A 24,947-nucleotide genomic window follows, 5' to 3' on the forward strand; every position below is an offset into this window, starting at 1 on the left:
TAGGCCGGTCCCATCAGTCTGGCACTGAGGCTGGGTGGGGTTGGTCCGGGGATACAGGGCTAGGAGCCTAATTCAACCAGCCCTGGTATCAAGGCTCAAAGTCGAAAGGAGGGAGGCAGGGGCCCAGGTGGAAACTTGGAACTTTTATTAAATACTCATTCACCCATCTGCCACCACCAACCAGAGCAGGAAAAAAAATTATCAAAATGGAATTTAAAAAAACAAACCAAAACAAATTCAACCCAATCCCCAGTATGTACAAGGCCACTCCCTCCCTCTTTGCTGGAGAGGAGAGGGGCGGCTGGGGGATGGGTGGGGCTGGGCACCTTTCCAGCCACAGGCCCCTGAGCGGTTCTGCGGTGGCAGGAAACCCTGCTGCCAAGTGGCCAGGCACCTGGGCAGGCTTCCAGGGAGGTGGTTATTGCTGGGAGGAGCAGGGCTGGGCCTGGTCTGCTCCTGCTGGGCTGAGAGCTGGTAGCCCCTTCCCCTGGTGGGTGGTGACCAGTCAGAACAGAGGACCAGTCCCCACAGCAGTCCCAGTAGCCATCTGAGAAGGGGAGTGGACTGAGAGGAAGGGTGTTCTCTGGAGGAAGGAGAGTGGGCACCCAGCTGATTCTGAGGAGGGGATGCCCCAGTGCAGCCTGGTGATCAGCTTGTCCTCTTTAGCTCCTGACACCCTCCTCTGATTCCAGCTGTGCAGCCCTCCCCTGGAGCAGGGCCCCCGGCATCCCCTTCATTTAAGCTGTTTTCCTGCCGCCATCTCTCCCCGGAGACCTCTGTGGCCACCTTCCAAGTGTCAGCCACAGCCCGGGCCCTTGGAGCAGGGATGCCTGTGCGGCATGGGGCCTCCTCCAACTCGCTGTGGAATCCAGCCCCCTGGGACTCAGCAGCCATTTTCTGACTCTGTGGCCTCCAGGGTCACGGCCCCTTGCTGCATGGCAGCAGTGGCCACGCTGATGGCCTCTTCTAAGGTCTGCTGCTCCTCTAGCTGTGGAGAAGGGGGAGAGAAGCAAGGAGAGAGTCAGCCACTCCCCACCAGACTCTAGTGCTAATGAGTATGTGGCCTGCTTTGCTGAATCCCCTCCATCCACCCAGTGCCACATACTGAACACTCAGTGGGGCCCCTGTGAATGGCAAGTTTGCTGATAGAGTCCCAATGGTCCCGGGTCAGGGAGATGGGTCTGTTCACAGAAGGGGATCACTGGCCAGAGGGGACCTCAGTAATCATCTACTTGAGCCCACTTATTTTCCTGATGAAGAAACGGAGGCACAAAGAGACAAAGGGTTTAGACTACCTGGCATTCTTTTTCGGGCCAAATGCCCTTCTCTTCAAGATCTCTGTCTCCTTCCTCTCCCCTCCTTATTCCCTCCTTTCTTACGCTCTGGGACCTCAACCCACCTGCACGGCAATGTGCGTTCCGTTGGCTGTGGCCAACAGTGCCACCTGTTGGTGATGGAGGGATCCTACACTTGAGTCGTCGGCCACCACAGCCCCAGAGGTAATGATTGTAACCTGAAATATAAAAGAATGAGATTTTTCCAAGCCACCTATGTTACTCTCCCTCCCACCAAGCCAAATAAAAATCCTTTCAAGCAAGGTGGCGGGGAACAAGCCAGAAGGGGATGGATAAAACCATTACGGGTCAGATTAATTAGCACGCGGCTCGGAGCTGACTGAGGTGGCATTTTTTTCTCTGACTGAATTTAGGGATTTGGATTCATAGAAGGTCAGAGCTGCAAAAGACCCCGTGGTAATTTAATCTCATTTGGAAATGGACTGAAGCCCGTGGAAAAATGACCTGCCTGTGGTGGCAAATTGAGTTAGAGGTAGATCAAGATTTAGACACTGTCTCTTGACCCCCCAGTGAAACGCTTTCCAGAGAACTGATGACGCAGAGGAGCCGTGGGGGGAAATCTTGGTCCCCATAAGAAGGCTGGACGAGGCCGGCCGGCACGTTAATGCCCACCCCACAAAAAAGAAGGACAAGAGAACAAGAAACCCCAAGCAAACCGCCTGGTCATACGGGCTGCGTCTGCGTGCCATCAGCGCTGACCATGGTGACCGTATGTGTGCCAGCTGTGGCAAGGTCATCGTCCTCACTGGGTATGGTGAGGGTGGTGCTGCTGTGCTGGGTCACCATGCTGATAGCACTCCCCAGGGCCTGAAGGTCTTCCGGGGACAGGCTGACCTGGCGACAGGAAGGAAGATGAGCTGGGAGTGCAGTGGCGGGCTGTCTGAGAGCCCCTGGGTACGGGCACCTGTGCTCGCAGACAAGGTTAGCTTCTTGAGAAGCTGGAAGACTCGCTTCATGTCACAGAGGGGGAGGGTCAGGGACAAGCAAGGAAAACGGGTCTTCATTTGCCAAAAGGAGATACAAGAAGAATTCTGTTGACCACTCCTATTTACCACCACTTTGCCTTGGGGCTCGTTTCTATTCAGTCTGGGGTCTCCACCCCAATTTCATCCTCATGTCAACTCCAAAAGACAGAAGTATGCTTGTCAGCAAGGGTGCTGACAAGGGTCTTATCATACCGCTGGCTAGAAACCTCCGGCCTCCAGACCCCACACCATGCTCTGGTCCCCACATCAACACGCCTCTCTTAAGAAATGTCTCAGTCAGATGATCAGGACCTGTTGGCCTCCACATAAACAGGGAAGCTACTATTTGCTCTCAAAGTTCTAGAGGCTGAGGTGGAAGCTCAAGGAGAAGGGGCTGGCTGACAAGACTTGGGCCCCTGGGCCTCAGCTCTCTGAGCTCCATGAGGCGAAAAAGAGAACCTGGGCAGGGGTGGGGCTGTCAGAACTTCAGGAGTCCCCGGAGTGAGAAAGGGGACCAGCCAGAGTGGCTCACCCTATCCCCTCCCCTCCCCGTCCCCCACTCCCGGGGGCCTGTACCTGCTGGGCGCCATCCTGAGTGATCAGAGCCACCTGGGGGGCTCCGTCCTCCTCAGTCACCATGGCCACCTGGGCTGGCAGGTCATCACCCTCTTCCTTCACCTCTGAGAGGTAGGCAACTCGGGAGCGTTTGGGTGGTGGACTCTCCTCGGCGGCGCAGGCGGCTGCGAGAGGAGAGCCCGAGCTGACACCTGCCACCAGCGGGCCCCGGGGAGGCCTGGCCCGTCCCCGCTCTCACCTCCTGCCCGGAGCCCTCACCGTCGAGCTGCTGCTGCTCGTACAGGGCCTGCTCACTCTCCTCTGTGGCCTCGAGCTCGCCGTGGGCGCTGCGCTTGTGCATGGCCAGTGTGGAGGTCTGCCGGTAGGTCTTGCCACAGGCGCTACATGTGTACGGCTTGCAGTGCGTGTGTACCACATGGTGCTTGTACAGGCTCGAGTACTCGGTGAAGCGCTTCCCGCAGCCTGGCACCGTGCACACGTATGGCTTCTCCCCTGGGGACACTGGGCTGTGAGGGGGCGGGAACTGGGGCTGGCAAGGGGAAAGCTAAGGGGCCAGGGTGGGGGCAGGCAGGGCAGGGGAGGAGAGGGATTGAGACCGGGGACTCTCAACAGACATGGCTGGGGGTGACGGCCAGCAGAATGGAGGGGACAGGAGTGTGGGCCCACTGAGCCCAGAGCAAAGGCTGGGGCTCATGAAGGGACTGGTGGGGGGACGAGGCAGGGCTCGTGAAGGTGGAGGTTGTGACTAGGAGAGGCAAGAGATAGAGAGGGAGGATTGACATAGCAGGGGTGATGGGGGAGGGAGGGGACACGTATGCCAAGAGATGACACAGAAGGCTGGACGAGCAATGTGACACTGGGGAGGGCGAACATATGTAGGAGTCATATGGACAGTGGAGGAGGGGAAGAGCTAAGGGTGACATTTCAGTTTACTTTTCCCCCATCACAGCTGACCCTGGCCTTTTTCTGGAAGCTCAGTCAGAAGGGGAGATCTCAGGGTGGGTGCAGGGAGGTGGCAGGGAGCTGGAGAGGGCCAGTGGGACCTGTTGGACGGGACCAGACTGGAAAGGGGGGACCCCACTGAGGCCCCTCTCCCTGCCCACAGGCCAGCCTGCAGGGGCCAGCAGGAGGGCTTGGGGCTCAGAGTCAAGAACACGTCTTAGGCCAAAAGCCCAGAGGCAAGAGGGCCAGGGCCTCAGAAAGGTCGCTTCTCGCATGCCGGCTGGCCCACCTGTATGGATGCGCACGTGGTTCTTGTAGTTGGTGGCGCTGGTGAAGCCGCGGCCACAGTGCGGCTCCGGGCAGGTATAGGGCCGCTCGCCTGTGTGGGTGCGCACGTGTACTTTACGGATGTTCGATGTGGTGAAGGAGCGGCCGCAGCCCTCGAAGGGGCACCGGAATGGGCGTTCACCTGCGAACATGGGGTGCGTGGGGTGGGCTGGCTCAGGGAGAGGGATTGCGCCGGGGTCAGGAGCTCCAGGTCCCAGTGTGAACAGGGCAAGGCCCAGCCTACCGGTGTGGGTCCGGACGTGCTTCTGCAGGTCTCCTGAGGTCTTGAAGGCCTTGCTGCACAGCTCCTCTGGGCACTTATATGGCTTTTCACCAGTGTGGGTGCGCACATGGCTCTTCAGCCCATATCCTGTCCGTGGGTGGGAGGGAGGGATGAGAAGAACGCTCAGGGAGCCTCAGCCCCCATGGCCTCATTATCCTAACTCAGAGGCTCTCCATCTTCAGGTGGGCTCCGTGTGGCTCCACGGCTCCGTAAGCACAAGAAGCCTGTCGGCCTCTATCCCTACCCAACCCCGGGCAGATCAGAGGGGCTGGAAAAACCCATGCTGCTCTCCTCCCCTCTTCTGGGCAGCCGGTGCCATTCTGGAATGTGCATCTGAGAGCCACGGCGAGAGGTTTCCAAGGGGAAATGAAGTCTGGAGAGACGCATGGCCCAAATACTCCACAACCAATGGAGGAGGGGGGTCTCTCTATCAAGCCCCGCTGATCCCTTTGCCGGCCTGGATTATGTTGCCCCCAATAACAGGGTTTCTACCAGACGGGCCCTGCAAGTCAGAGCGCTTGGACAGCAGGTGCTCCAGGAAGGCAGGAAATTCCCAAAGTGAATCTAGAACTTTCCACCCTCAGGTGGAAGCAGTCCACCTTTAGTCTTCTTCCAGGTAGGTTACCTGTGGCAAAGGCCTTTCCACAGCTGGGGAAATCACACCTGTATGGACGGTCACCCGTATGAGCTCTTTCGTGCACCTGTGAGGATAAGCAACCACAGGATCAGGGGGACTGGGGTATGCAGGGGCTCTTCAGTTGTCTTTAGGGCTCAGAGTATCAATAATGGCCACCTCCTACAGGGGGCCCTCCCAGATTCTCTTCCTTCCTGCACTCTTCATGCCTGTCACCGGCCCCTGGTTTGACATTTCAGTACACTCATCTCTTCCTTTCAATAGGGCAGGGACCGGTTCTAGTCAAAGCGGGAAGGTATAATTACAGCCTGGTGGGGAAAACAGTAAAGCTGAAACGTGTGCGTGACAGCCTTACCTTTAAGTGATGAGCAGTGGTGTAGAGACGCCCACAGCCTTTGTAGCCACAGCGGAATGCTCTGTCCCCGACCTGCTGTCCTTTGCCATTATGGGGAACCTGGCTGTCATGCAGGACCTGAGGAAAAAAAAATCTTGAGGTTCCTATCTGTATCCTCCTCAATGATGAGAGAGAAGAGGTGAGATATAGGCCCTAGCTGGCAGCTTATGACCCAGCATGCGGGGCTAGGCCTGCCGGGGGAGAAGGGCAATTGGGGGAGACAGACCGAGACAGACAGGAAACAGGCACCGAAGCACGCTGCAGAGGAAACAGGGCTGACATGTGGAGTCTCCACCCACCTGTCAAGGATAGAGGGAGGACTCAATGTCACAGGGGCTGTGACAGCTATGGAAGACAGGCCACCTCCCAGACAGCTAGGTAAGGTGGCCATTCAGGCCACCCCCAAGCTAGGCTTTTACAAAAAATATTTTAAAAAATTTGTTTATTCATGAGGGGGGCAGAGCATGCAAGGAGCATGGCAGGGGAGGGGCAGAGGGAAAGAGAATCTCAAGCAGACTCCATGCTGAGCGTGGAGCCGGACATAGGGCTCAATCTCAGGACACTGAGATCATGACCTGAGCTGAAACCAAGAGTCAGGCACTCAACCAACTGTGCCACCCAGGTACTCCTTAAGATTTTTTTTTTTTTTAAAGATTTTAGTTATTTATTCATGAGAGACAGAGAGAGAGAGGCAGAGGGCGAAGCAGGCTCCCCAAGAAGCACGGAGCCCAATGGGGGACTCAATCCCAGGACCCCAAAATCATGACCTGAGCCGAAGGTAGATGCTTAACCATTTGAGCCACCCAGGTGCCCCTTAAGATTTTATTTTTAAGTAATCTCTACACCCAGTATGGGACTTGAACCCACAAGCCCGAGATCAGAAGTCCCACGCTCCACTGGCTGAGCCAGCCAAGTGCCCCAGCAACCCCCACTCTTGACCACATGCACCTAGGAGGCTGCAGCTCCAGGCACCCTTATCCTCTGATGTGAGGAGACCCCTCCCTGTGGGAAGCCTGTGCTCAGCAGGGGCATCAACAAGGGGGCCTGCTTCAGGGATACGCTCACCTGGGTTCACCAGGGTGAGGTACAAGCAGCAAACCAGAAACACCTGGGACAGGGGCCTGCAGGTCCTCACCAGGAGTTTTAGCTCTAACCACAGCACCCAGCTGGCTGACTGGGAGCACCAAGTCCTCCCTTGTCATTTCTCTCGGGGACACTGCTGGAGCCACCCACTTCACACCTGCCCCGGGGCTTCAGGGAGCCTTTATTGCTCTTCCGCTTTCCTGAGCAGGGTCCTGCTGGGACTGTCCCTTAGTCTTCATTTCCAGGACACTTTGGTCTGCCCAGGAGCTCCTGAAATGGAACTCTGGAAGGGATGGGAAGTAGGAGATGAATTGATGAAGCCAAATTCATGGCAAGGTCTGTCAGCTCCAGGACAGGGGGTCAAGTAGCTGACAATATTTCACAGACACTTAAACAGCTGGGGAATTGGAGGGGGACAGTGTCACAGGTGGCCAGGCCTGCTTGGCAGGCTAACCCACTCAGGTGTTCAGATTTCACTCCCATGCCTCACTGGTTCTCAGGGAATCAAGGAACTTCAGGGTTGGACGTGACCTCTGAGGTCATCTAGTCCTGTCTCATCATCTCAGAGGCGCAAGCTAAGGCCTGGGAGCAGAATGACTCACTCAAGGTCAGACTAGATAGTAGCAGCTCTCAGGGCTTGTGATTCAAAGCCCAGTTGTCTTTCTAAAAGCAGCAAGTCTCAAAGAGCCCAAAGCAGTCTTCTATCGAGTTTTGTGCTTCATGTTGGAAAGACACGAGAGTTTCCTACTCTCCTCTGATACTGTAGCATAGTCTTATTATAAAAACAATTGCCCCCCCCAATCTTCGGGTAACATTTGTGGTCCGGGGAGCCCTGCCATTTTCACCCCAGGGAGGGTGCCCCCCGGTCTGGCATGCTCACAGATCTCATTGCCCCCATCCCCCGTGGGCGGGACCACCACTCTGGCAGAGACAGTGCTGATTGACCCTGGGAGAACCCAGCTCTTCCTCCTTCGAAGCTGAGCTACAGTACAGGCCCTGTGGCCCAAGAATCCCAGCTACTCTGCCACATCTGCCCCCGTCACTGCCTACTGAGGTTACGTCCCCAAATGACTACATGAGTTGCCGAGAACAAATAAATCCGAGACCAGCCCAACTCGGTGGCCCAGAAATCTAATAAAAGTCGCTGGCTCTAAGTCGCCACTGGTCCCTTGCAGCCACCTTCCCTCGGCAGAGTTGGCATACACTAGAGGGAGCATCAACAGCAGTCGGTGGCCCCAGTCATGCTGTCATGTGCTCTCTGGACGGTGATGTCGAGGGAGCCAGTGTGAAGGGGCAAGAAGGGGAGTCACAGAAGAGCTCTTGTCCCCTACAGTGGTGGTGGTCAGGTGGCCAAGGGAGTGGATGGGCCACGTCAGGCTTGGCGAGCTCACCTTGCTGGCATACTGCTCCAGGGCCACCACCGTGTCTGCAGTGAAGCCCTCATCATCCTCCGTGGCCAGGTCCTCCAAGCCCACCTCCGTCTGCACGGCCAGGATGGCGCTGTCTCCTGGCACAGCCACGGGGTGGTGAATGTAGGCAGTGGAGCCGTCTTCCAGTTGGACGGCTTCCAGGGCGCTGGGGTCATAGCCCTCTGCAGGGAACATGCGGTTAGTCCTGAGGCCGCACAAGGGCAAGACATATGGCGGGCACCCTAGCGTTAAGGTAACAAAAGGCACATATGCCAAGGAAGCTTTCAGCATCTCCTGGTCACCCCCTTGGTGAGTCACTCTGGCTGACCCTTCTTCAGGGGCTGACTCTCCCAAGAAAAAGGTCTCCTTTGAAACTCTGGGAACTCACAAGGTCCCTGAAGACCCAAGGGGACCATCATCATCTTCACCTTCACGACCACAAGAACCTCCTAACTGGTGGCCCTCCAATTATCTCCAGGCCACACACCATCCAGAGAAATCTTTGCAGGACACAGAGGAGATCATGTTACCCGATGGTTCTACTACTGCCCACCAGTCTCAGGATAAAGACCAACAACCAAACCCTTATCTTGACATCCTGGGTCCTGCCTTTCTCGTCTTACCTCCCTCATTCCCCCTGCCGCCCTGGCTCCTAGCATGGAATGAAGCATGCCTTTCTTCCTCCTCCCATCTCTGAGCCTCACATGCTGTTCCTTCTGTTCCCTGCCATCCCTCTTCCTCCAGCTAAGTCTACACTTCAGCTCTCAGCCTGAGTGTCACGTTCGCAGAGAAGCCTGAGCGTCACGTTCGCATAGAATCCCTCCCTGTGCTGATCTCTGCTTATGATGATCAGTTCTTCGGTGACCGTTCGTCTCACTTCTGTCTCCCCCGCTAACCTCTAGGAGAGCAGGCCCACCTTTGTCCTTACTTGTACACACCACACCTAGAGCAAGGTCTGGCATGCAGTCGTTGCTCAAGAAACTACTGGTAGAAGGAATAAATCATTATTCCTCAGTACTTAGAGACTTCAGTCTTAAATGTTACTAAATCTTTACTGCTGGCCTTGGATGACATCCTTGGGTCCTGTTTAAAGCCCCAAGACTTTGCAGCTGTGTTAGAGACAAAGCCACCACTGAGGCCCATGCTAGTGAGCCCAGGGGCTCAGTTTCCCGGAGGCAGAAATTGCCACTCCAAGGGTGGGCACCAGGGAAGGTAGGTGAGCCTGCTAATCCCGTCGAGCTTGGGGACTGCAGCTCCCACGGCCATGCCCCAACTTCAGCCAATTCTGCCTCCCTTCCGCCCCACCAGTCGTGATGACTGTGACCCCACCTTTGGGTGTGCGGTGTATGTAGGCCATGCTGCCATCTTCCAGCTGTACAGGCTGTCCATCCTCGAAGGAGAGAGCTTCTGTAAGGAGAGCAATCCTTGCCTTTCTCTGGAGCTCGATGCCATCCCAGCCCTCCCTCGCTGGGTGCTGCCTGGCCTCCAGGAGGCAGGGGTATCTTGGGGTGCCCTCACCTTTCTGCACCGTCACTTGGTGAATGTATGCGGTGGTCCCGTCCTCGAGCTGGATCACTTGCCCTTCCAGCAGCTTCTCTCCTGTGAAGGTGGAAATGTAGAGAAGTAGTTCAGGCCCTGAAGAGGGTCAAGAGACACCTGCCTGCTTCTCGAAGAGGTCTGTTTGAGGCACAGTTTGCATGTCTAAGCATGGGTGACATGCCCTACGTCCCCTGCTCTTTGATTCCCTAGGCCTGGGCCTCAGATGTACCAGGGGTGAAGACATCCCACCATGAGGAACCCTAGAGCCTCCAACAGATTCCCTTCCTCTATTCAAGGAGGAGCACCTTCATTTATTATTCCATCCATGCTCGGTGAAGAGGGGACTTCCAGCCTAACGGTGAGCTGCCAAGAATGATCTAAATAGAGAACAAAAAAGGCCCTGAAACCTGGAAAGACCTCAGTAGGTCAAAATTCGGCACTCTAACTGAACTAACAAAATGAAATACATTTCTTGTCTCCCACTGTGCAGTATGCTCGGAACTACACTATCTAGTAAGGCAGTACAGCTTGTGGTTAAAAGCAAGTGGTTCTGAACTGTCCAGGGGTCCTGGGTTTGAGTTTTAGCTCTACCTCTGACTAGCTGTGTGTTCTACGACAGTTTATGTAACTTTTCTGTGCCTCAGGTTCCCCCCTCTTGAAAAGAGGATTAAAAACTGTGTTTCTGTCACTGGGTTGCTGTGAGGGTTAAATGGATTAAGGAATGTAAAACAATGCCAGGAACGTGGGTGGTCAGCCCTCAGTAGGCCTTTTTTTTTTTTTTTTTAAAGAATTATTTATTTGATAGAGGGCGAGTGGAGTGGCAGGGGAGGGGCAGAAAGAGAGAGAGAACTTTAGCAGACTTCCATGCTGAGCGTGGAACCTATCGTGGGGCTTGATCCTGTGAGCCTGAGATCACGTCCTGAGTGGAAACCAAAAGTCAGATGCCCAACCGACTGTGCCCCCCAAGAGCCCCAAGCCTTAGCTTTTATCATCAGAAACCTGATCTCCCATTTTAGAAGAAACAGAAAATAAAGCAATGGGGAGCTAATGTGGACACCAACAGCCATGCTATGGCTTATTCTCTAGGCCTGTTCCACTGCCACTGTGGGGAACATCTCCTTCACTCATCTCTGACGTTTTCATTTCATTTTTCTAATTAAAAGATGACTCACCTAAGACAACAAGAAGTATGAAACATAAAGACTCCAGAGTTCCTGAGATATTACTCTTCCTTTACCTCAGATCTTTACTGGGAAGCACTTTTTTTTTCTTTTTAAAAATTTCATTTATTTATTTTTAGAGAAAGTGGAGGGTTGAGGGGGAAGCTTACTGGGAAGCACTTACAAGAGCAACAGGCTCTTTGGTTTAGAATTAGGATTAGACAGGGATGCCTGGGTGGCTGAGTCAGTTAATTGTCTGCCTTCCACTCAGGTGATGATACCAGGGTCCTGGGATCGAGTCCCACATCAGGCTCCTTGTTCAGCAGGGAGCCTGCTTCTCCCTCGGCCTGCTGTTCCCCTTGCTTGTGCGCGCTCTCTCTCTGACAAATAATATAGGATTAGACAGGCCTCTCCTGATATCCAGTGAGTTTCCCAGGGAATGAGGGGGAAAGAAGCAAGAAAGGTAAGAAAGGAGAGGGAAGAGTTCGTGACAAGTGGTTTGCTTACTCCATTCTTCCCAAGTTTCAGGTTTAGTAATTTGAGCTCTGATGATGTGGGAAAAACACCAGGCAGCTGCTTCTGGCCTAACTCTGCTATCTCTCCCTCAGAAAAATCCCCATACTTGCCTCCACGCCGTCTTCTTGGATCAGTAACCCACAATTTTACAACTTAGCTAAAGACCGGTGAGGCAGAGACAAAGGTAAGAAGGAGTTCTAAAGGCAGTTAGCAGAGGGCGTGGGACCCCCTCACCTCCACCCATTCGTGAGCCATGGGCTTCCCTGCATTTGATGCCTTCTCTGTCACGGTCAGGGCACCGCACTCGGGGTTCTGAGAGCAGGACCAGAGTTTCTGCTGGCACAGTCACTGCTGCTTCAAGGCACAAGACCAAAGGTTGAGAAGGGTTACTTGAGACAAGATTTCAACCTAGAATCCCCTCTCACAGCAGAGACGACAATGCAAAGGGCCAGGCGGGAAGGATGGCTGGCTGACACGGTCTTCATGTCCCGCGATGGAGAGGCAGCCGTATGTTCCCATGGGCCCCAGTGCGTTTTGGTTCACAGGACACTCTCCCACTCTCAAAAATGTTGGCTTGAATAACACATTTTATGCTCACCCTGATGACCGATAAATCTGATAAACTTTTAGAGCCGCCTAAGCTAGCCCCAAAGAGAGAGGGCTGCTGACAAGGACAGTGCCCTGGTCACGAACTTCAGAGGAGCTCACTGCAGGGGAGAGATGGCGTCTAGGACAGTGTGGTCCTGGTTCCCGAAGGCCGACTCCCCCCTCAGGAGTGTGAAATCAGTTGTGAGTCTGTGTGCACACACACTGTGGCACCACGAAGCAGCCAGAAAACAGAGAGTAGAGAGAGAGAGAGAAACAGGGTGGGCGTGGGGGTGTGGGGATGCAGGGAGACCCACACATGAAAGGGAAAGACCTAGGAAAACTGGGTGGCTCTCTCAGGCCAAGCGTGGCCACTCGACCATTCATTCACACACGGTCATTTCCACGCTTCCATTCTTCTGTTTCAGCCTGCTGCGCCTGCCGCAGAGGGGCAAGACCCGTGATAGGGAGTCTGCAAAGAGTTTCAAGCTTCCAAAGTATTCTAGAGAAGTGCTGCTCTCAAGCGGATGGACGAAGCCAACCAGGCCCACATATCATGGACAGCTTTTGACAAAAAACCTTTCCAGAAGGCAACCCTCCCCAACCCAACACTGTCTTAGGGAAAGAGTTTACTGATGAGATTAAGGGGCTTCTCCGACGTCATCAGGAAGCAGACAATTTAAAATAAAATCAACAGACAATTTCTCTTGGGAACTGACATACACTTGCACAATGTGTTGAAACGAAGGCGGGCAATGTTGCAATGACAGCGCATTCAGGAGGACGGTGGTGCTCAGAGTCCGGAAGAGGCAAAATAAAGCGCAGGAGCGAGGCGATGTTGGCCCAGTGCTGTGCGAGGAGGACAGGCAGGCCATCTGGCATGCCTGAGAATGCTGGTGAGAAAGGAGGCTGTCAGAGCAGTGCGCGTCCCTGGCCCGAAGGCCCTGTCCTTCAGTGACATTCAGTTCTCACTTTACAACACACCTTGATTTTAAGTTGCAGAGAGAATGGAATTTCAGGTGATTCCAAATTTCAGATAAACAGCCAATTCTTTTTCAGTACTTTGTGTTATTATTTTGTTACGTTTGTTTTATTTTATTTTTTAAGATTTCATTTATTTATTTGAGAGAGAAAGAGAGAGCGCTCACAAGCAGGGGCAGAGGGAAAGGGAGAAGCAAACTCCTCACTGAGCAGGAAGCTCAACATGGGGCTGGATCCCAGAAACCCTGGATCACAACCCGAGCCTAAGGCAGACACTTAACCAACTGAGTCACCCAGGTGCCCCATTATTTTACTAGTTTTAGTGCTTAATCCCATGTTTATACATATCTATCCCATGCAGTATTTGGGATATACTTGTACTATAAAATTATTATCTATTATTATAAAATTATTATCTATCTGCAATTCAGTTTTTTTTTTTTCAATTCAAATTTAAGTGTATACCCTTGTATTTTTATTCTGAGAACCTTACTAGGACCTAACGCATGATATCTACACTTGGGTGTCCCCCTCTGTACATGGTTTAACTTACTTGAAAGTTTCTAGAGAGCACCCAGAAACTGGACAGGGAATTTATTTGAAAAGCAGGAAGTCATATAACCAACACAGTGTTCATTCATTTCCAGAAATATTTATGAACTACTTACCGCACATAAGAAATTCTGCCTTTCAAAGGTCTTGGTTCCTCCAGCTGGGCTAGTCAGATTTTCTAGGCTGGCCTGCCTCAATGGCATTTTCTTTTAAAGAGTTCCCTTTTTGTCAGTGACCTCATGAAATTCTCCTGCTGAGTAAGTTGTGGCATGCAAGCAGGAGGGCACAGTCATGGGGAGACTCTAAGAATGGGACATTCCTCTCCAGAGGCTGGAGGACAGGATGAGATTCTGGGGTACCTGGAAATACTCACCTTTGACAGCTTGCTGGACATAGGCTGTCGTCCCATCACTGAGGGTCACCGTTTGCAGCCCCAAGCTTTCCATGGCAAACTGCTACTCGTACACTCAGACATGAAGTTGGCTTCTGGCCAGCACCAAGAGCCACACCTGAGGTCAGAGATTTCCTTCTGGGTCACAAGTCTGAGAAAATGGACAGTGTCACATTAGGAGCTACACAGCTTCCTCCTGCTACAAGGATACATAAAGAAAGAGTGAACGAGGCCAGCTAAGAAGAAAGGAAGATGAATTCTTCAAAGTATAGAACTATGTTTGCTTTCGTGAAGAAGGTTCAAGATAGAAATATTAAAGAATTTCTAAAAGTTGAGCATACAACAGAAGCACGCCAGCCAAGATTCAATGATCAAAACCCACTTTTAAACTCACTCTCCTGGGGCACCTGGGTGGCTCAGTCCATTAAGCGCCTGCCTTCAGCTCAGGTCATGATATCAGGGTTTTGGGATCAAGCCACAGGTCAGGCTCCCTGCTCAGTGGGAAGTCTGCTTCTCACTCTCCCTCTGCCCCTCCCCCTGCTTCTGCTTGCTCTCTCTCTCTCAAATAAATAAGTAAAATCTTTAAACTAACTCTCCTTAGGAGGAAGCCCCATTAAAGGCAGGATGCCAGTCCCAGTGCTGCTGGTTCTGGGGAGCACACATCACATCTCCACATTCTGACAGCTCTCCTACACTCAGCTCAATCTAACCACTGGCCTTGTTGACCATCATCACTGAACATTCCACAGGCATCACAAACAGAACGAGCCCCAACAGACTCACGATGTGCTCCCTGGAACTGTTCCTCTTCCAGTATCCCCTATCCCTGGGCTGGCATTCCCAGCCACCCAGAATAGGTGGGGTTATCCTTGATTCCTCCTTCTCCCTCAAAAGTCTAGATACACCACTACCCGACACCATACACAAAAATTAACACAAAAGGGATTAAACATTTGAATGTAAGACCTGAAACTATAGAACTTCTAGAAAAAAATAGGTGGCTCCCTGACATGGTCTTGGCCATAATTTTTTTGATTTGACACCAAAAACAAAGGAAACAAAAGCGAAAATAAACAAGTGGGACTACATCAAACCAAAAAAGTTCCTGTACAGCGAAGGAAACCACCAACAAAATGAAAAGGCAACCTACAGAAAGGGGGAAAATCACACATCTGATAAGGGGTTAATATCCAGGAGATATGAACAGCTCATACAACTTAATAGCAAAAACCCCAAACAGTTCAATTAAAAACCAGGCAGAGGATCTGATTCAACATTTTCCAAAGACATCCAAATGGCCAACAGGTACATGAAAAGATGCTCGACATCCCTAATCGTGAGAGAAATGCAAATCAAAGCCACAATGAGACACCACCTGTTAGAATGCCTATTATCAAAAAGACACAAAATAGCAAGTGTTGGGGAGGATGTGGACAAAAGGGAACCCTTGTGCACTGTTGGCGGGAATGGAAATTGGTATAAATTGGAAAACGATATGGAGGTTCCTCAAAAACTTAAAAATAAAACTACCATTTGATCCAGCAGTTCCACTTCTGGGTATCTGTCCAAAGAAAATAAAAACACTGACTCGAAAAGACACACATATTCATCATTATTTACAATAGCCAAGGCCTGGAAACAACTCCAGTGTCCACGGATGGATGAATGGATAAAGAAACTGTAGTGCAGATATACAACAGGATACTATTTGGTGACTATTTAGTCACCAAAAAAGGGGGAATCTTGCCATCTGTGACAACATGGATGGACCTAGATGGTATCATGCTAAGTGATATAAGTCAAAGACAAATGCCATGTGATCTCACTCATGTAATATTAAAAAAAAAAACAAAAAATACCCAAACTCATAGGTACAGAGAACAGATTGGTGGTTGCCAGAGGCAGGGGTTAGGGATAGGCAAAATGGATCGAGAGAGTTAAAAGGTACAAACTTCAGTTACAAAATAAGTAAGTCGTGGGGATGTAAGGTATAGCATGATAGCATGGGGACCATAGTTAGTAATACTGAACTGCATATCTGACTGTTGCTAGAATAAATCTTGAAAATTCCCAACTCAAGAAAACAATCTGTAATTACATAAGGTGATGGATATTAACCAAACTAACTGTGGTGATCATTTCGGAATACACACAAATATTAAGTCATTATGTGGCATATCTAAAACTTAAATATAATGTTGTACATCAATTATACCTCAATTAAAAACAATTTTAAAAAGCTTAAGAAGTCTATGTACTTACTTCGGATGAATATCGCCTCTCACATCTCAACTACTCTGAGAGCCTCCTAATGTATGTCCTCAAATAAACCCTTGCCTGTTTCCTAGGCATTTTGTAATATTGTGTCAGAGTGACAAAAAAAAAAAAAAAAAAAAAAAAAAAGCACAGGGGCACCTAAGTGGCTTAGTGAGTTAAGCATCTGCCTTCAGCTCAGGTTGTGATCTCGAGGTCCTGGGATTAAGCCCCACGTCAGGTTCCCTGGTCAGCAGGGAATCTGCTTCTCCCTCTTCCCGCCCCCTCCCCCGCTCATGCTCTAATAAATACAATCTTTGGGGGGGGGGGAGTATAAACCTAAATCCACCACTTCCATGATCAGAACTCCTCAGCGCTACCTCTTCCTAGCACTCACACTCCTACAGTCATCTCCTCCAGTACTCATCACTGTCCCTTTCACATCTGTTGCCCACACAGGACTTTAGGCTCCAGCCTGGTTTCTGGTTCACTGTGGGCGCTCTGCAAATCCTTGTGCAGTGACTCACCGGGTCCTTGTGTGCAAGGAGGGGGCTCCTGGGGCATCCTCCTGGCAGGACTTCCTTTGCATTCACCCTACTTGAGCCAGAGCCCACAGTTGCGAAGCCTTGTTCAAGGTTTAGCAGTTAAGATTCCCATGCCGCCCAACCACAGAATTCCCCTGGACTTGGCATCTGGACTGCCTACTTGGTACTCACTATCTTCGGACTGATCTTCTCAGTCAGTGCTGCCCAAACTGTTTTCATGTCGGGGCAGCCAGAGAGAAGGATGTTTGTATGTGGCAGATGCTGCTGCTTAAAGCCAGGAGCAACCAGCTGGGGCTCTGGCAGCCCCAAGGGCTGAGCTGGTCAGTATCTTTACATAACTATAGCCCACTTTTGACACACTGGCTGGGATGTTCTACTTTAGACTTAGCATCCCCGCTAGAATTATTCATTCATTCTGCCCATAAACATTTACTGAATGGCTACGCTACTACGAGCAGTAATAGTGAACAGTGCTGTAAAGGAACAGTGTACTGGGTGTTTTATACATAACTCATTTAATCCTCACAAAGATCCAGTAATTAAATACTGTGATTATCCTCATTTTATATTTGAGGGAATTGAAGCCCGAGACACTAAGTAACTTGCTCAAGGTTGCACAGCTAGTAAGTGCAAGAGGAGGATTTTGAATCCAGGCCGTCTGGCTCCAGAGTATGTTCTTAAATACTTATTATTATTATTATTGTGCGGCCTAGTACATTTTTAGCTAAAGCCACCTGAAAACATTATTTTGGTGTGCAAGCTTATGCATTTTTCTGACAAGAAGGGAGTTTGAAGATTGCATGAGCGTCTTACAGGGATTAAAGGTAAAGGACCACTGCTCTAGATGGGAATTCTGGCAACTGACCCATCTTATCCTGTCTACTAGGATCCTGGCAGTGACCCCAACCTTGCTGAGAGCCCTGATAACCCCAAGTTCTAGTCCTGGTCTCTCTTGGTCTGCTCCATGACTCTCAACTTTCAGAGTCTTAAGCAGGGAGAGAAATTCTTTTGGTAACCTGTTTCTGTTAACAGCACTGTCAGAGTAAGGACACACATGAGACCCAGGTCTGAAAACAAAGCCAATTATAGGTTGAAACGGGATTACAAAATGGCCTCAAATCTTTAGAGCTGGCTCCTGTAGCAACGGTTGGTTTAATTGAGCACATCTGTACTCTACTGGGACTTTATGAAGAAAATCCATGGCACGCTTACCAACACGGGTTCTGGAGTCAGACAGCCAGGCTCTATCCCTCTCTGAAGCTGTGTACCCTTGGGCAAGTCACTGAACCTCTCTGAGCTTCAGATGCCACTTGTAAAAAAGAAAAAAACGGGGCTACTAACAGCACCTTCTCCAAAGGTTGCTGTAGGGTTAAATAAGGTCACATATGTCAGCATTTAGCAGTGCTGGCACATAAGAAGTACCCTAGAAAAACTGGCCCTGAGGAGGAGGGATGCGAGAGGAACGGAAAGGGAAGTGCTTTCGAAGTGACAGGCATTTCTAAAAAGTAGCTAAAGAGTGGCAATGCCGTCAACTAGAAGTCTGCAGAAATGGCTTCGAATCTCAATTCTATCTCCTGCGACCACCTCCTGAGCCATAAGGTGAAGTGCTGCCCTGGAAGTCCCTAAAACCCTTCCCACTGCTTGTGCTAATTATATTTACCACACAGACAGCCCCGAAGAGTGCCAGCCACTGTTCAAAGTGCTTTACCTATATTAACTCTTTTAATTTTAAAAATAACCCTACGAAGAAATTAGATCCATTATTTCCACTTTACGGATGAGGTGACTGAAGCTTAGAGGCAGAGTCATTTATTCCAAGGTCCCACAGCCAGGGAAGGGCGGATGCCAGGATTCCAAGCCAGGCTGGCCGGCCCCGGCCCGTCCCTCTCAATACACAGTGCATTTCTTCCTTCTGCCAATCCAGGCTGACACAAAACACTTGACTACTAATTGTTTAACTTTGCTGTCATCCACTGTAACTGAAACCCAGTCCTCCTGGACCTGACCACAATGGAAAGAGGGAAGAGCTGGAAGCCACATTTTCCAAAATAAGGCTTCTTACACTCAAAGAAAACAAATCTCCACTCCCTTTACATGTCCTCATGTCCAGGCTAAATGTTCCATTTTCCTCCCTAAGCCCATAATATAAGCCTTTATAAGTGGTCCACTCTGGCTCTCCAGCCCTTCCTGATCTCTGGTGCTGCCTTCCACCAGAGACTGACCACAGGTGGGGAGAAGGCTCTCCGTGGCTGCTAGGCGTGTACGCGTGTCTGATGGCCATGTTTCTCCCTTTCCTTTGTGGAATGATGCTTTCCTCGGAATCCTTCTGTGCTGCTACTAAACTAGCAACAGAGATACTAGCAGAGCCAAAGAGAGGCCTGTCACTGCCTCAGGACAGCTGTGCCTGTGCATTTCCTGCCCGCACTTGACATTTCAGATTCATAACTCCAGTGGCCTTCTGAGCAAGGACGGAGAGGGAGCAGGGGCAGCTGCTCTGTTTCTCCTTGTAGGCAAAAGATTCGTCAGCTCCCCAGTGACCTACGCTGGGTGTAAGGGAGAGATAGACTGGGGATGGTGTGGGGGATGGGAGAGAAGAGCCACATGACAATGGGTAGGGATGAATAAGGAGTACTCTGGACTCTTCCAGAACTTGCAGCCAGCTTCTCTGTCTGTTGCATTTTAAAATGAACTTAACTTCCAAAAATAAGTAAATAAATAAGTAAATAAATAAATAAAATGAACTTAACTTATTGTTGGCTCTGTAGCAGGCAAGAGCCCTATGGCTCCATAATACATATATGTCTCCTAATGTAAAAATGTAAATTATCATTTATCGGGGAGAGAGAACATTTAGAAAAGCTTTTTGGATACTTTGGATCTTTAGGTCTTTCCATGAAACAAGATGTGCTTCAATTGTCTCCTCAAAGCAGAAAGATAAGGGCCATGAAAGACAGAAAATTAGATGGCAGCCATAAATTTGTGCTTCACTTTGGCATGGTTCAGATCTCATCTGACCCACACCAGAGCAAGGCACCTTGACTACAGGCACCTGTTCACTCTTCCATCATTTTCTGCTAGTCTGAACTCCTCAGATATTTGGAATAAGGTTTTCTGTGTCCTGCTTCAGCCAGCCCAGAGGATAACTGTATGCAGAAGCGAAAAGAAAAGGGAGGGAGAAAGAAAGGAAGGAAGAAAGAAAGGAATAAAAAGAAAAATAAATCAAAACATTTGCTTGGAAAGAGAAGAATGTTCAGCTTTGGTGGGGGGGATAAAGCAAGGGAGACTTAACTTTCACTCAGAAAACTAGTCATTTGGAAATAAACAAAACTGCTCAGAGAGGACGAAGTGACATTAGGTTGGGAGAGACAGCTGCTGAGCAAGTCAAGTGGCAAACAAATGAGAGCCAGATTTGGAAGAGCTGTAGTAAAATGATTCAGTATTTGTTATTATAGAAAAAGACCAATGCACACACAAAACCCCTACTAAAACAGGCTTGGTTCTGTGGGTTTCCAAACAGTAAAGAGAAAACAGGAAATTAGTAACAGAAACTTGCATTAACATAAGGCACATTTAAAACATCAGCTAAACATCTCTTTGCAAAAAAAGCACACTGATTTTAAAAGCCCAGATCACTTTTTAGCATGGTTCCTATTTGGCTACTACAATTTTTTATTTTTATTTTATTTTTTTTTAAAGAATTTATTTATTTATTTGACAGAGAGAAATCACAAGTAGGCAGAGAGGCAGGCAGAGAGAGGAGAGAAGCAGGCTCCCCACTGAGCAGAGAGCCCGATGTGGGGCTCGATCCCAGGACCCTGAGATCATGACCTGAGCCGAAGGCAGAGGCTTTAACCCACTGAGCCACCCAGGCGCCCCAAGCTACTACATTTTTTTAGATTTGAATTAGTCACAGAAAAGAGAATAATCAGGCAAAGTAGATTATTTTTAGTTCCATAAGGGCAATGAAAATGTAGACCCTTTTACTGAAGAACAGAATTCATTTAAACTAAAATAGGTAACTTAAAAACCTAATTTTTAGTCCTAAGTCTAGGGTGAGTTTTAACACCTTAGTTTATAAACCACCAAACAGAATCATGGCTGAGTTTCAAACCCACCGTCAGTCCATGGAAAGAAAAATCTAGAATAAAGTCTTTTTGGAAAGGTGAACCTAAGGGTATGCTCTACTGCAATACACAAATTAATACAGAGATTATCAAGTTACATCTGACTTGTTTCTGGGGTCACTGCTGGCTTGGGAAGGGCTATTCTCTTTTTAAAGATGTTATTATTTCTTTGACAGAGAGAGGGAGAGTACACAGGCAGGCAGAGGGAGAGGGAGAAGCAGGCTCCCTGCTGAGCAGAAATCCCTGGACTCAAGACAGACGCTTAATTGACTGAGCCACCCAGGCACCCATGGAAGGGCTATTTGAAAATGAAACATGCCATCAGCCATCAGGAAGGACTCGATCATCATGCTCATTTAGAAGCATCACATTACTTAAAAACATCACCTCGGGACTAAAAGGTTAAATTTATTCCATCAATTCATCAAAATGGAACAATATCCAAACCTCAGCTAGGAAGAAGAGATAGTTTTTGCTTTTGAAGCAAATGAAAAGTCAAAAGAAGAGTTAGGTTTAAAAAAAATCAATATTAAGAGAAAATATTAAAGAAAATATAAGACATGATATTAAAAACACATGCAACTTAAATGTACACTTAAAAATGGTTAAGACGGTCAATTTTATGTTACGTACATTTTGCCACAATAAAAAAAATTGGGTGGAAAAAAACCCACACACACAGACACATACAAACTTCCAAGAACAGTATCAAATTCCCACTGGAATAAGATTAGAGTATGAAGGGGCGCCTGGGTGGCTCAGTGGGTTAAGCCACTGCCTTCGGCTCAGGGTCATGATCTCAGGGTCCTAGGATCAAGCCCCGCATCAGGCTCTCTGCTCAGCTGGAAGCCTGCCTCCCCCCCCTCTCTGCCTGCCTCACTGTCTACTTGTGATCTCTCTCTCTGTCAAATAAATAAATAAAATTAAATTTAAAAAAAAAAAGATTTGAGTATGAATTCATATACGGAAAAACACTAATAGTAAATAAATAATACAAAAAAGGTGCTCTCTCAATAATTAAAGTAGGAGAAAGAATAATTATGGTGGTATTATACTTATCCCATTACCATAAATCAAAGGAGAAGTATTAACATCCAACAGACAATGAGATAGCCCAAATCCAAACAGTGATAACACTAAATGCTGGCAAGGATGTGGAGGAACAGGAACTTTCATTCATTACTGGTGGGGACGCAAAATGGTACTGCAAGGCAGTTTGGCAGGTCCCTACAAAATCAAACAGTCTTACCAAATGATCCAGCGTTCCTACTTTTAAATGGGTTGAAAACTTACGCCCACAGAAAACCTGCACATGGATGTCTATAGCAGTTTATTCATCATTGCCAAAAGCTGGAAGCAACGGAGATGTCCTTGAATAAACAAACTGGGGTACAACCAGACAATGGAATATTTTCCAGTGATAAAAAAGAAATGAGCTATTAAGTCACGAAAAGACGTAGAGGAAACTTACATGCATTTTAGTGGAAGAAGCCATCTGAAAAGGCTACATACAGTATGGTTCCAACTATATGACTTCGGGAAAAGGCAAAACTAGAGAGACACGAATAAGATCAGTGGTTGCCATGGGGTATGGGGAGTGGGAGAGGAGGGATGTGCAGATGGAGTACAGGGCATTTTTAGGTCAGTGGAGCAGTTCTGTAACGGTGGACATATACCTGACATCATGTATTTGTCAAATCCCATAGGATAGACAGCACAAAGAGTGAACCATAATGTAAACTATGAACTTTGGTTACTAATAATGCATCAATATTAGTTCATCAATTGTAGCAAATATACCACACCAATGTAAGATGTTATTGATAGGGAAAACCCGGAACTGGGGCATAAAGAAGGGTAAATTAGAACTCTCTGTATATTCTTTTCTTTTCTTTTTTTAAAAAAGATTTTATTTATTTATTTATTTATCAGTCAGTCAGAGAGAGAAAGAAAGAGTGCACAAACGGGGAACAGCAGGCAGAGGGAGAAGGAGGGTCTTTGCTGAGCAAGGAGGCTGACGTGGGACTTCATCCCAGGACCCTGGGATCATGACCTGAGCTGAAGGCAGATGCTTAACCGACTGAGCCACCCAGGCGCCTCTCTCTCTCTCTCTTTTTTTTAAAGATTTTACTTGAGAAAAAATGAGCCAGAGCACAAGCTGGGGGAGGGGCAGAGAGAGAGGAAGAGGGAGAAACAAACTGTCCACCCAGCAGGGAGCCCAAAGCAGAGTTTGATCCCAGGATCCCGGAATCATGACCAAATCATTTAACCTGAGCCACCCAGGCGCCCCAGGAACTCTCTGCATTTTCTATTCAATTTTTCTATAAGCCTACAAGTGCTCTAAGAAATAAAGTCTGTTAATCAAAAAAAAAATCCAACCATCAATGTTAGTGAAGCCAGGAGGCAGGCACAAATGGGCCTTGCAGACGGCACTAGAGACTGCTCCAAGCTTTCCAGAGGACAGACATGAATGCTTAACCCCACCGGGGAAGGCTCAGGATCTGAGATCTAAGAACCTTGTCTTCATAATTCATTCTACAAAAAGAATACACAGAAAACAGAGCTACTTGCACAGGGTGCTTGTTTAAGCCTTTCGGACAAGAACCATGAAGCCCATCTGGATGGATGAATGGAGGAAAGTGAACAAACGAACATTAAATGAAACGAGACATAAAGTTCAACACTCATCCAGTTTCAACTTGCAGACACCTTAACTCCAAGTGAGGTTAAGAGCGAGAGAGTCCAAAAAGAGAAGAGCAGGTGCGCTAAAAGGAAGAGGTATAACCTTTAAAAAGATAAAGTCGCTCTGAAATGAAAAGAAACCAGCATGGAGCCAAGAGGTACTTCTCCAGTGGACACTAAATGCATTTGCCTGGTTATCAGCTCCTCCCTCTCGGGGTCTCCCTTTATTCCCCCCGCAGCTCCCCCATCACTAGCTGCATCTTGTCCCTGCCAAGTCCTGCAGAAAAAGACATCTATTTCTCCTTTAATTCACGCTAGTCTAAGGACAGAGGTAGAGAACTCCTTCCTCTAGGATTTTCCTTTCTTCTAACTACCAGAGGTTTAGCGGTTATCTTTTCATACGCGGTATTCTTCAAACTGGGCTGTGTTTGGCTTTGCACGTCTTGTGGAATAAAATGTCAAAGTGGAACACCATTCAGTATGCTATGCCGATCTGTAGGTGATCTGTATATATTTTTAAAGATTTTATTTATTTATTTGACAGAAAGCGAGAGAGCACAAGCAGGAGAGCAGCAGAGGGAGAGGGAGAAAATGAGGCAGGCTTCCCACTGAGCAGGGAGCCCAATGCAGGGCTCGATCCCAGGACCCTAGGATCATGACCGGAGCCAAAGGCAGATGCTTAACCAACTGAGCCACCCAGGCACCCTGGTGATCTGTTTCTTTTTAACTCAGAGCAATGTCTATGAGACTGTGGGGGAAATACACAGAGTCATCCATTGCTGGGGGAGTATAGAGTGGTATGAGCTCTAATGAGGGCAATTTAGCAGTATGGATCAAAAGTATAAATGTACCTACCATCTGATCTAGCAATTTCATGTCTAGTCTGCAGGAAGACACACATATGTGGAAAATGGCACGGGTCTAAGGTGAGTCATGGCACCCCTGTACGTAGTAATAGCAAAAACATTAAAAGCAGCATAAGGGTCTGTCAGTATGGAACTTCTATACAATGCAAACATAGGTAAATGAGGAAGGTCCTCACATACTGACATGCAAAGATCTCTAAAACATATTACAGAAAAAAATGGGAAGGTATAAAACAGTGCCTTCTGTAGGAAGTCTGTGGCAAGATGGTGGAGAAATGACTGTCTAGGGTTGCCCGCAGCAGGGTAACTGAGTGACGGGGGAATAGCAATGCAAGGCTGACTTTTCACTGAGCTCGGGCCTCGGGAATGTATCATCTATGTTAAAGAAACAAATACAAATACATGAATAAAAGAAGAAAGTCTGAGAGCATTCCTTGCACTCCTTTTGTTGGCTATAGCAATATCTGATTCTCCAATTATGAGGCATGGCTAGTCCAATGCTGACAGCATGGATTTGAGGTTATAGGTTTATAGGAAAACCACATCTGAAAACTGAGCTTGACAATTCATGGACAATATGGAAAGGTGATCAAGCTGAGCAGGAGGCAACAGCAAACCTGCTGGGACCTAAGAACTTGCTGGCTCTAGGTCACAAGGGTGGAGGGGGAGGTCTGGCTGAGTGATGGCCAAGCAGAGGCTGCCTTTCTCCCTCCCTGTTTCTGTGGCCTCAGACAGGACTTACTAGGTTGAGAGGATGATATTCTCAGACAGAGAGAACTCAGATC

The 24,947-nt window shown here is 48.8% G+C and overlaps 1 protein-coding gene across 4 annotated transcripts in view; it reads right to left on the minus strand.

The window, feature by feature from the left end:
* Positions 1 to 130: 130 nt before the first annotated feature.
* Positions 131 to 24,947, minus strand: part of ZNF76 (zinc finger protein 76) — a 32,150-nt gene continuing 7,333 nt past the window's right edge. Inside the window, exons 2-14 of one of the 4 annotated variants that reach the window (XM_032340554.1) lie at positions 13,675 to 13,843; positions 9,487 to 9,567; positions 9,298 to 9,375; positions 7,951 to 8,150; positions 5,438 to 5,554; positions 5,074 to 5,149; positions 4,410 to 4,535; positions 4,128 to 4,307; positions 3,155 to 3,388; positions 2,897 to 3,060; positions 2,055 to 2,189; positions 1,400 to 1,513; positions 131 to 988 (exon numbers count right to left, since the gene is read on the minus strand). In XM_032340554.1, the coding sequence (XP_032196445.1) occupies positions 884 to 988; positions 1,400 to 1,513; positions 2,055 to 2,189; positions 2,897 to 3,060; positions 3,155 to 3,388; positions 4,128 to 4,307; positions 4,410 to 4,535; positions 5,074 to 5,149; positions 5,438 to 5,554; positions 7,951 to 8,150; positions 9,298 to 9,375; positions 9,487 to 9,567; positions 13,675 to 13,747 (1,683 nt within the window). In that variant the 5' untranslated portion in view covers positions 13,748 to 13,843 and the 3' untranslated portion in view covers positions 131 to 883. Of the gene's footprint in view, positions 989 to 1,399; positions 1,514 to 2,011; positions 2,190 to 2,896; positions 3,061 to 3,154; positions 3,389 to 4,127; positions 4,308 to 4,409; positions 4,536 to 5,073; positions 5,150 to 5,437; positions 5,555 to 7,950; positions 8,151 to 9,297; positions 9,376 to 9,486; positions 9,568 to 13,674; positions 13,844 to 24,947 lie in introns of those variants that run through there. The other 3 variants (XM_032340553.1, XM_032340555.1, XM_032340556.1) reach the window with 3 other exon arrangements.

Source organism: Mustela erminea, chromosome 4 (genome assembly GCF_009829155.1).
Source record: "Mustela erminea isolate mMusErm1 chromosome 4, mMusErm1.Pri, whole genome shotgun sequence".
NCBI lineage: Eukaryota > Metazoa > Chordata > Mammalia > Carnivora > Mustelidae > Mustela > Mustela erminea.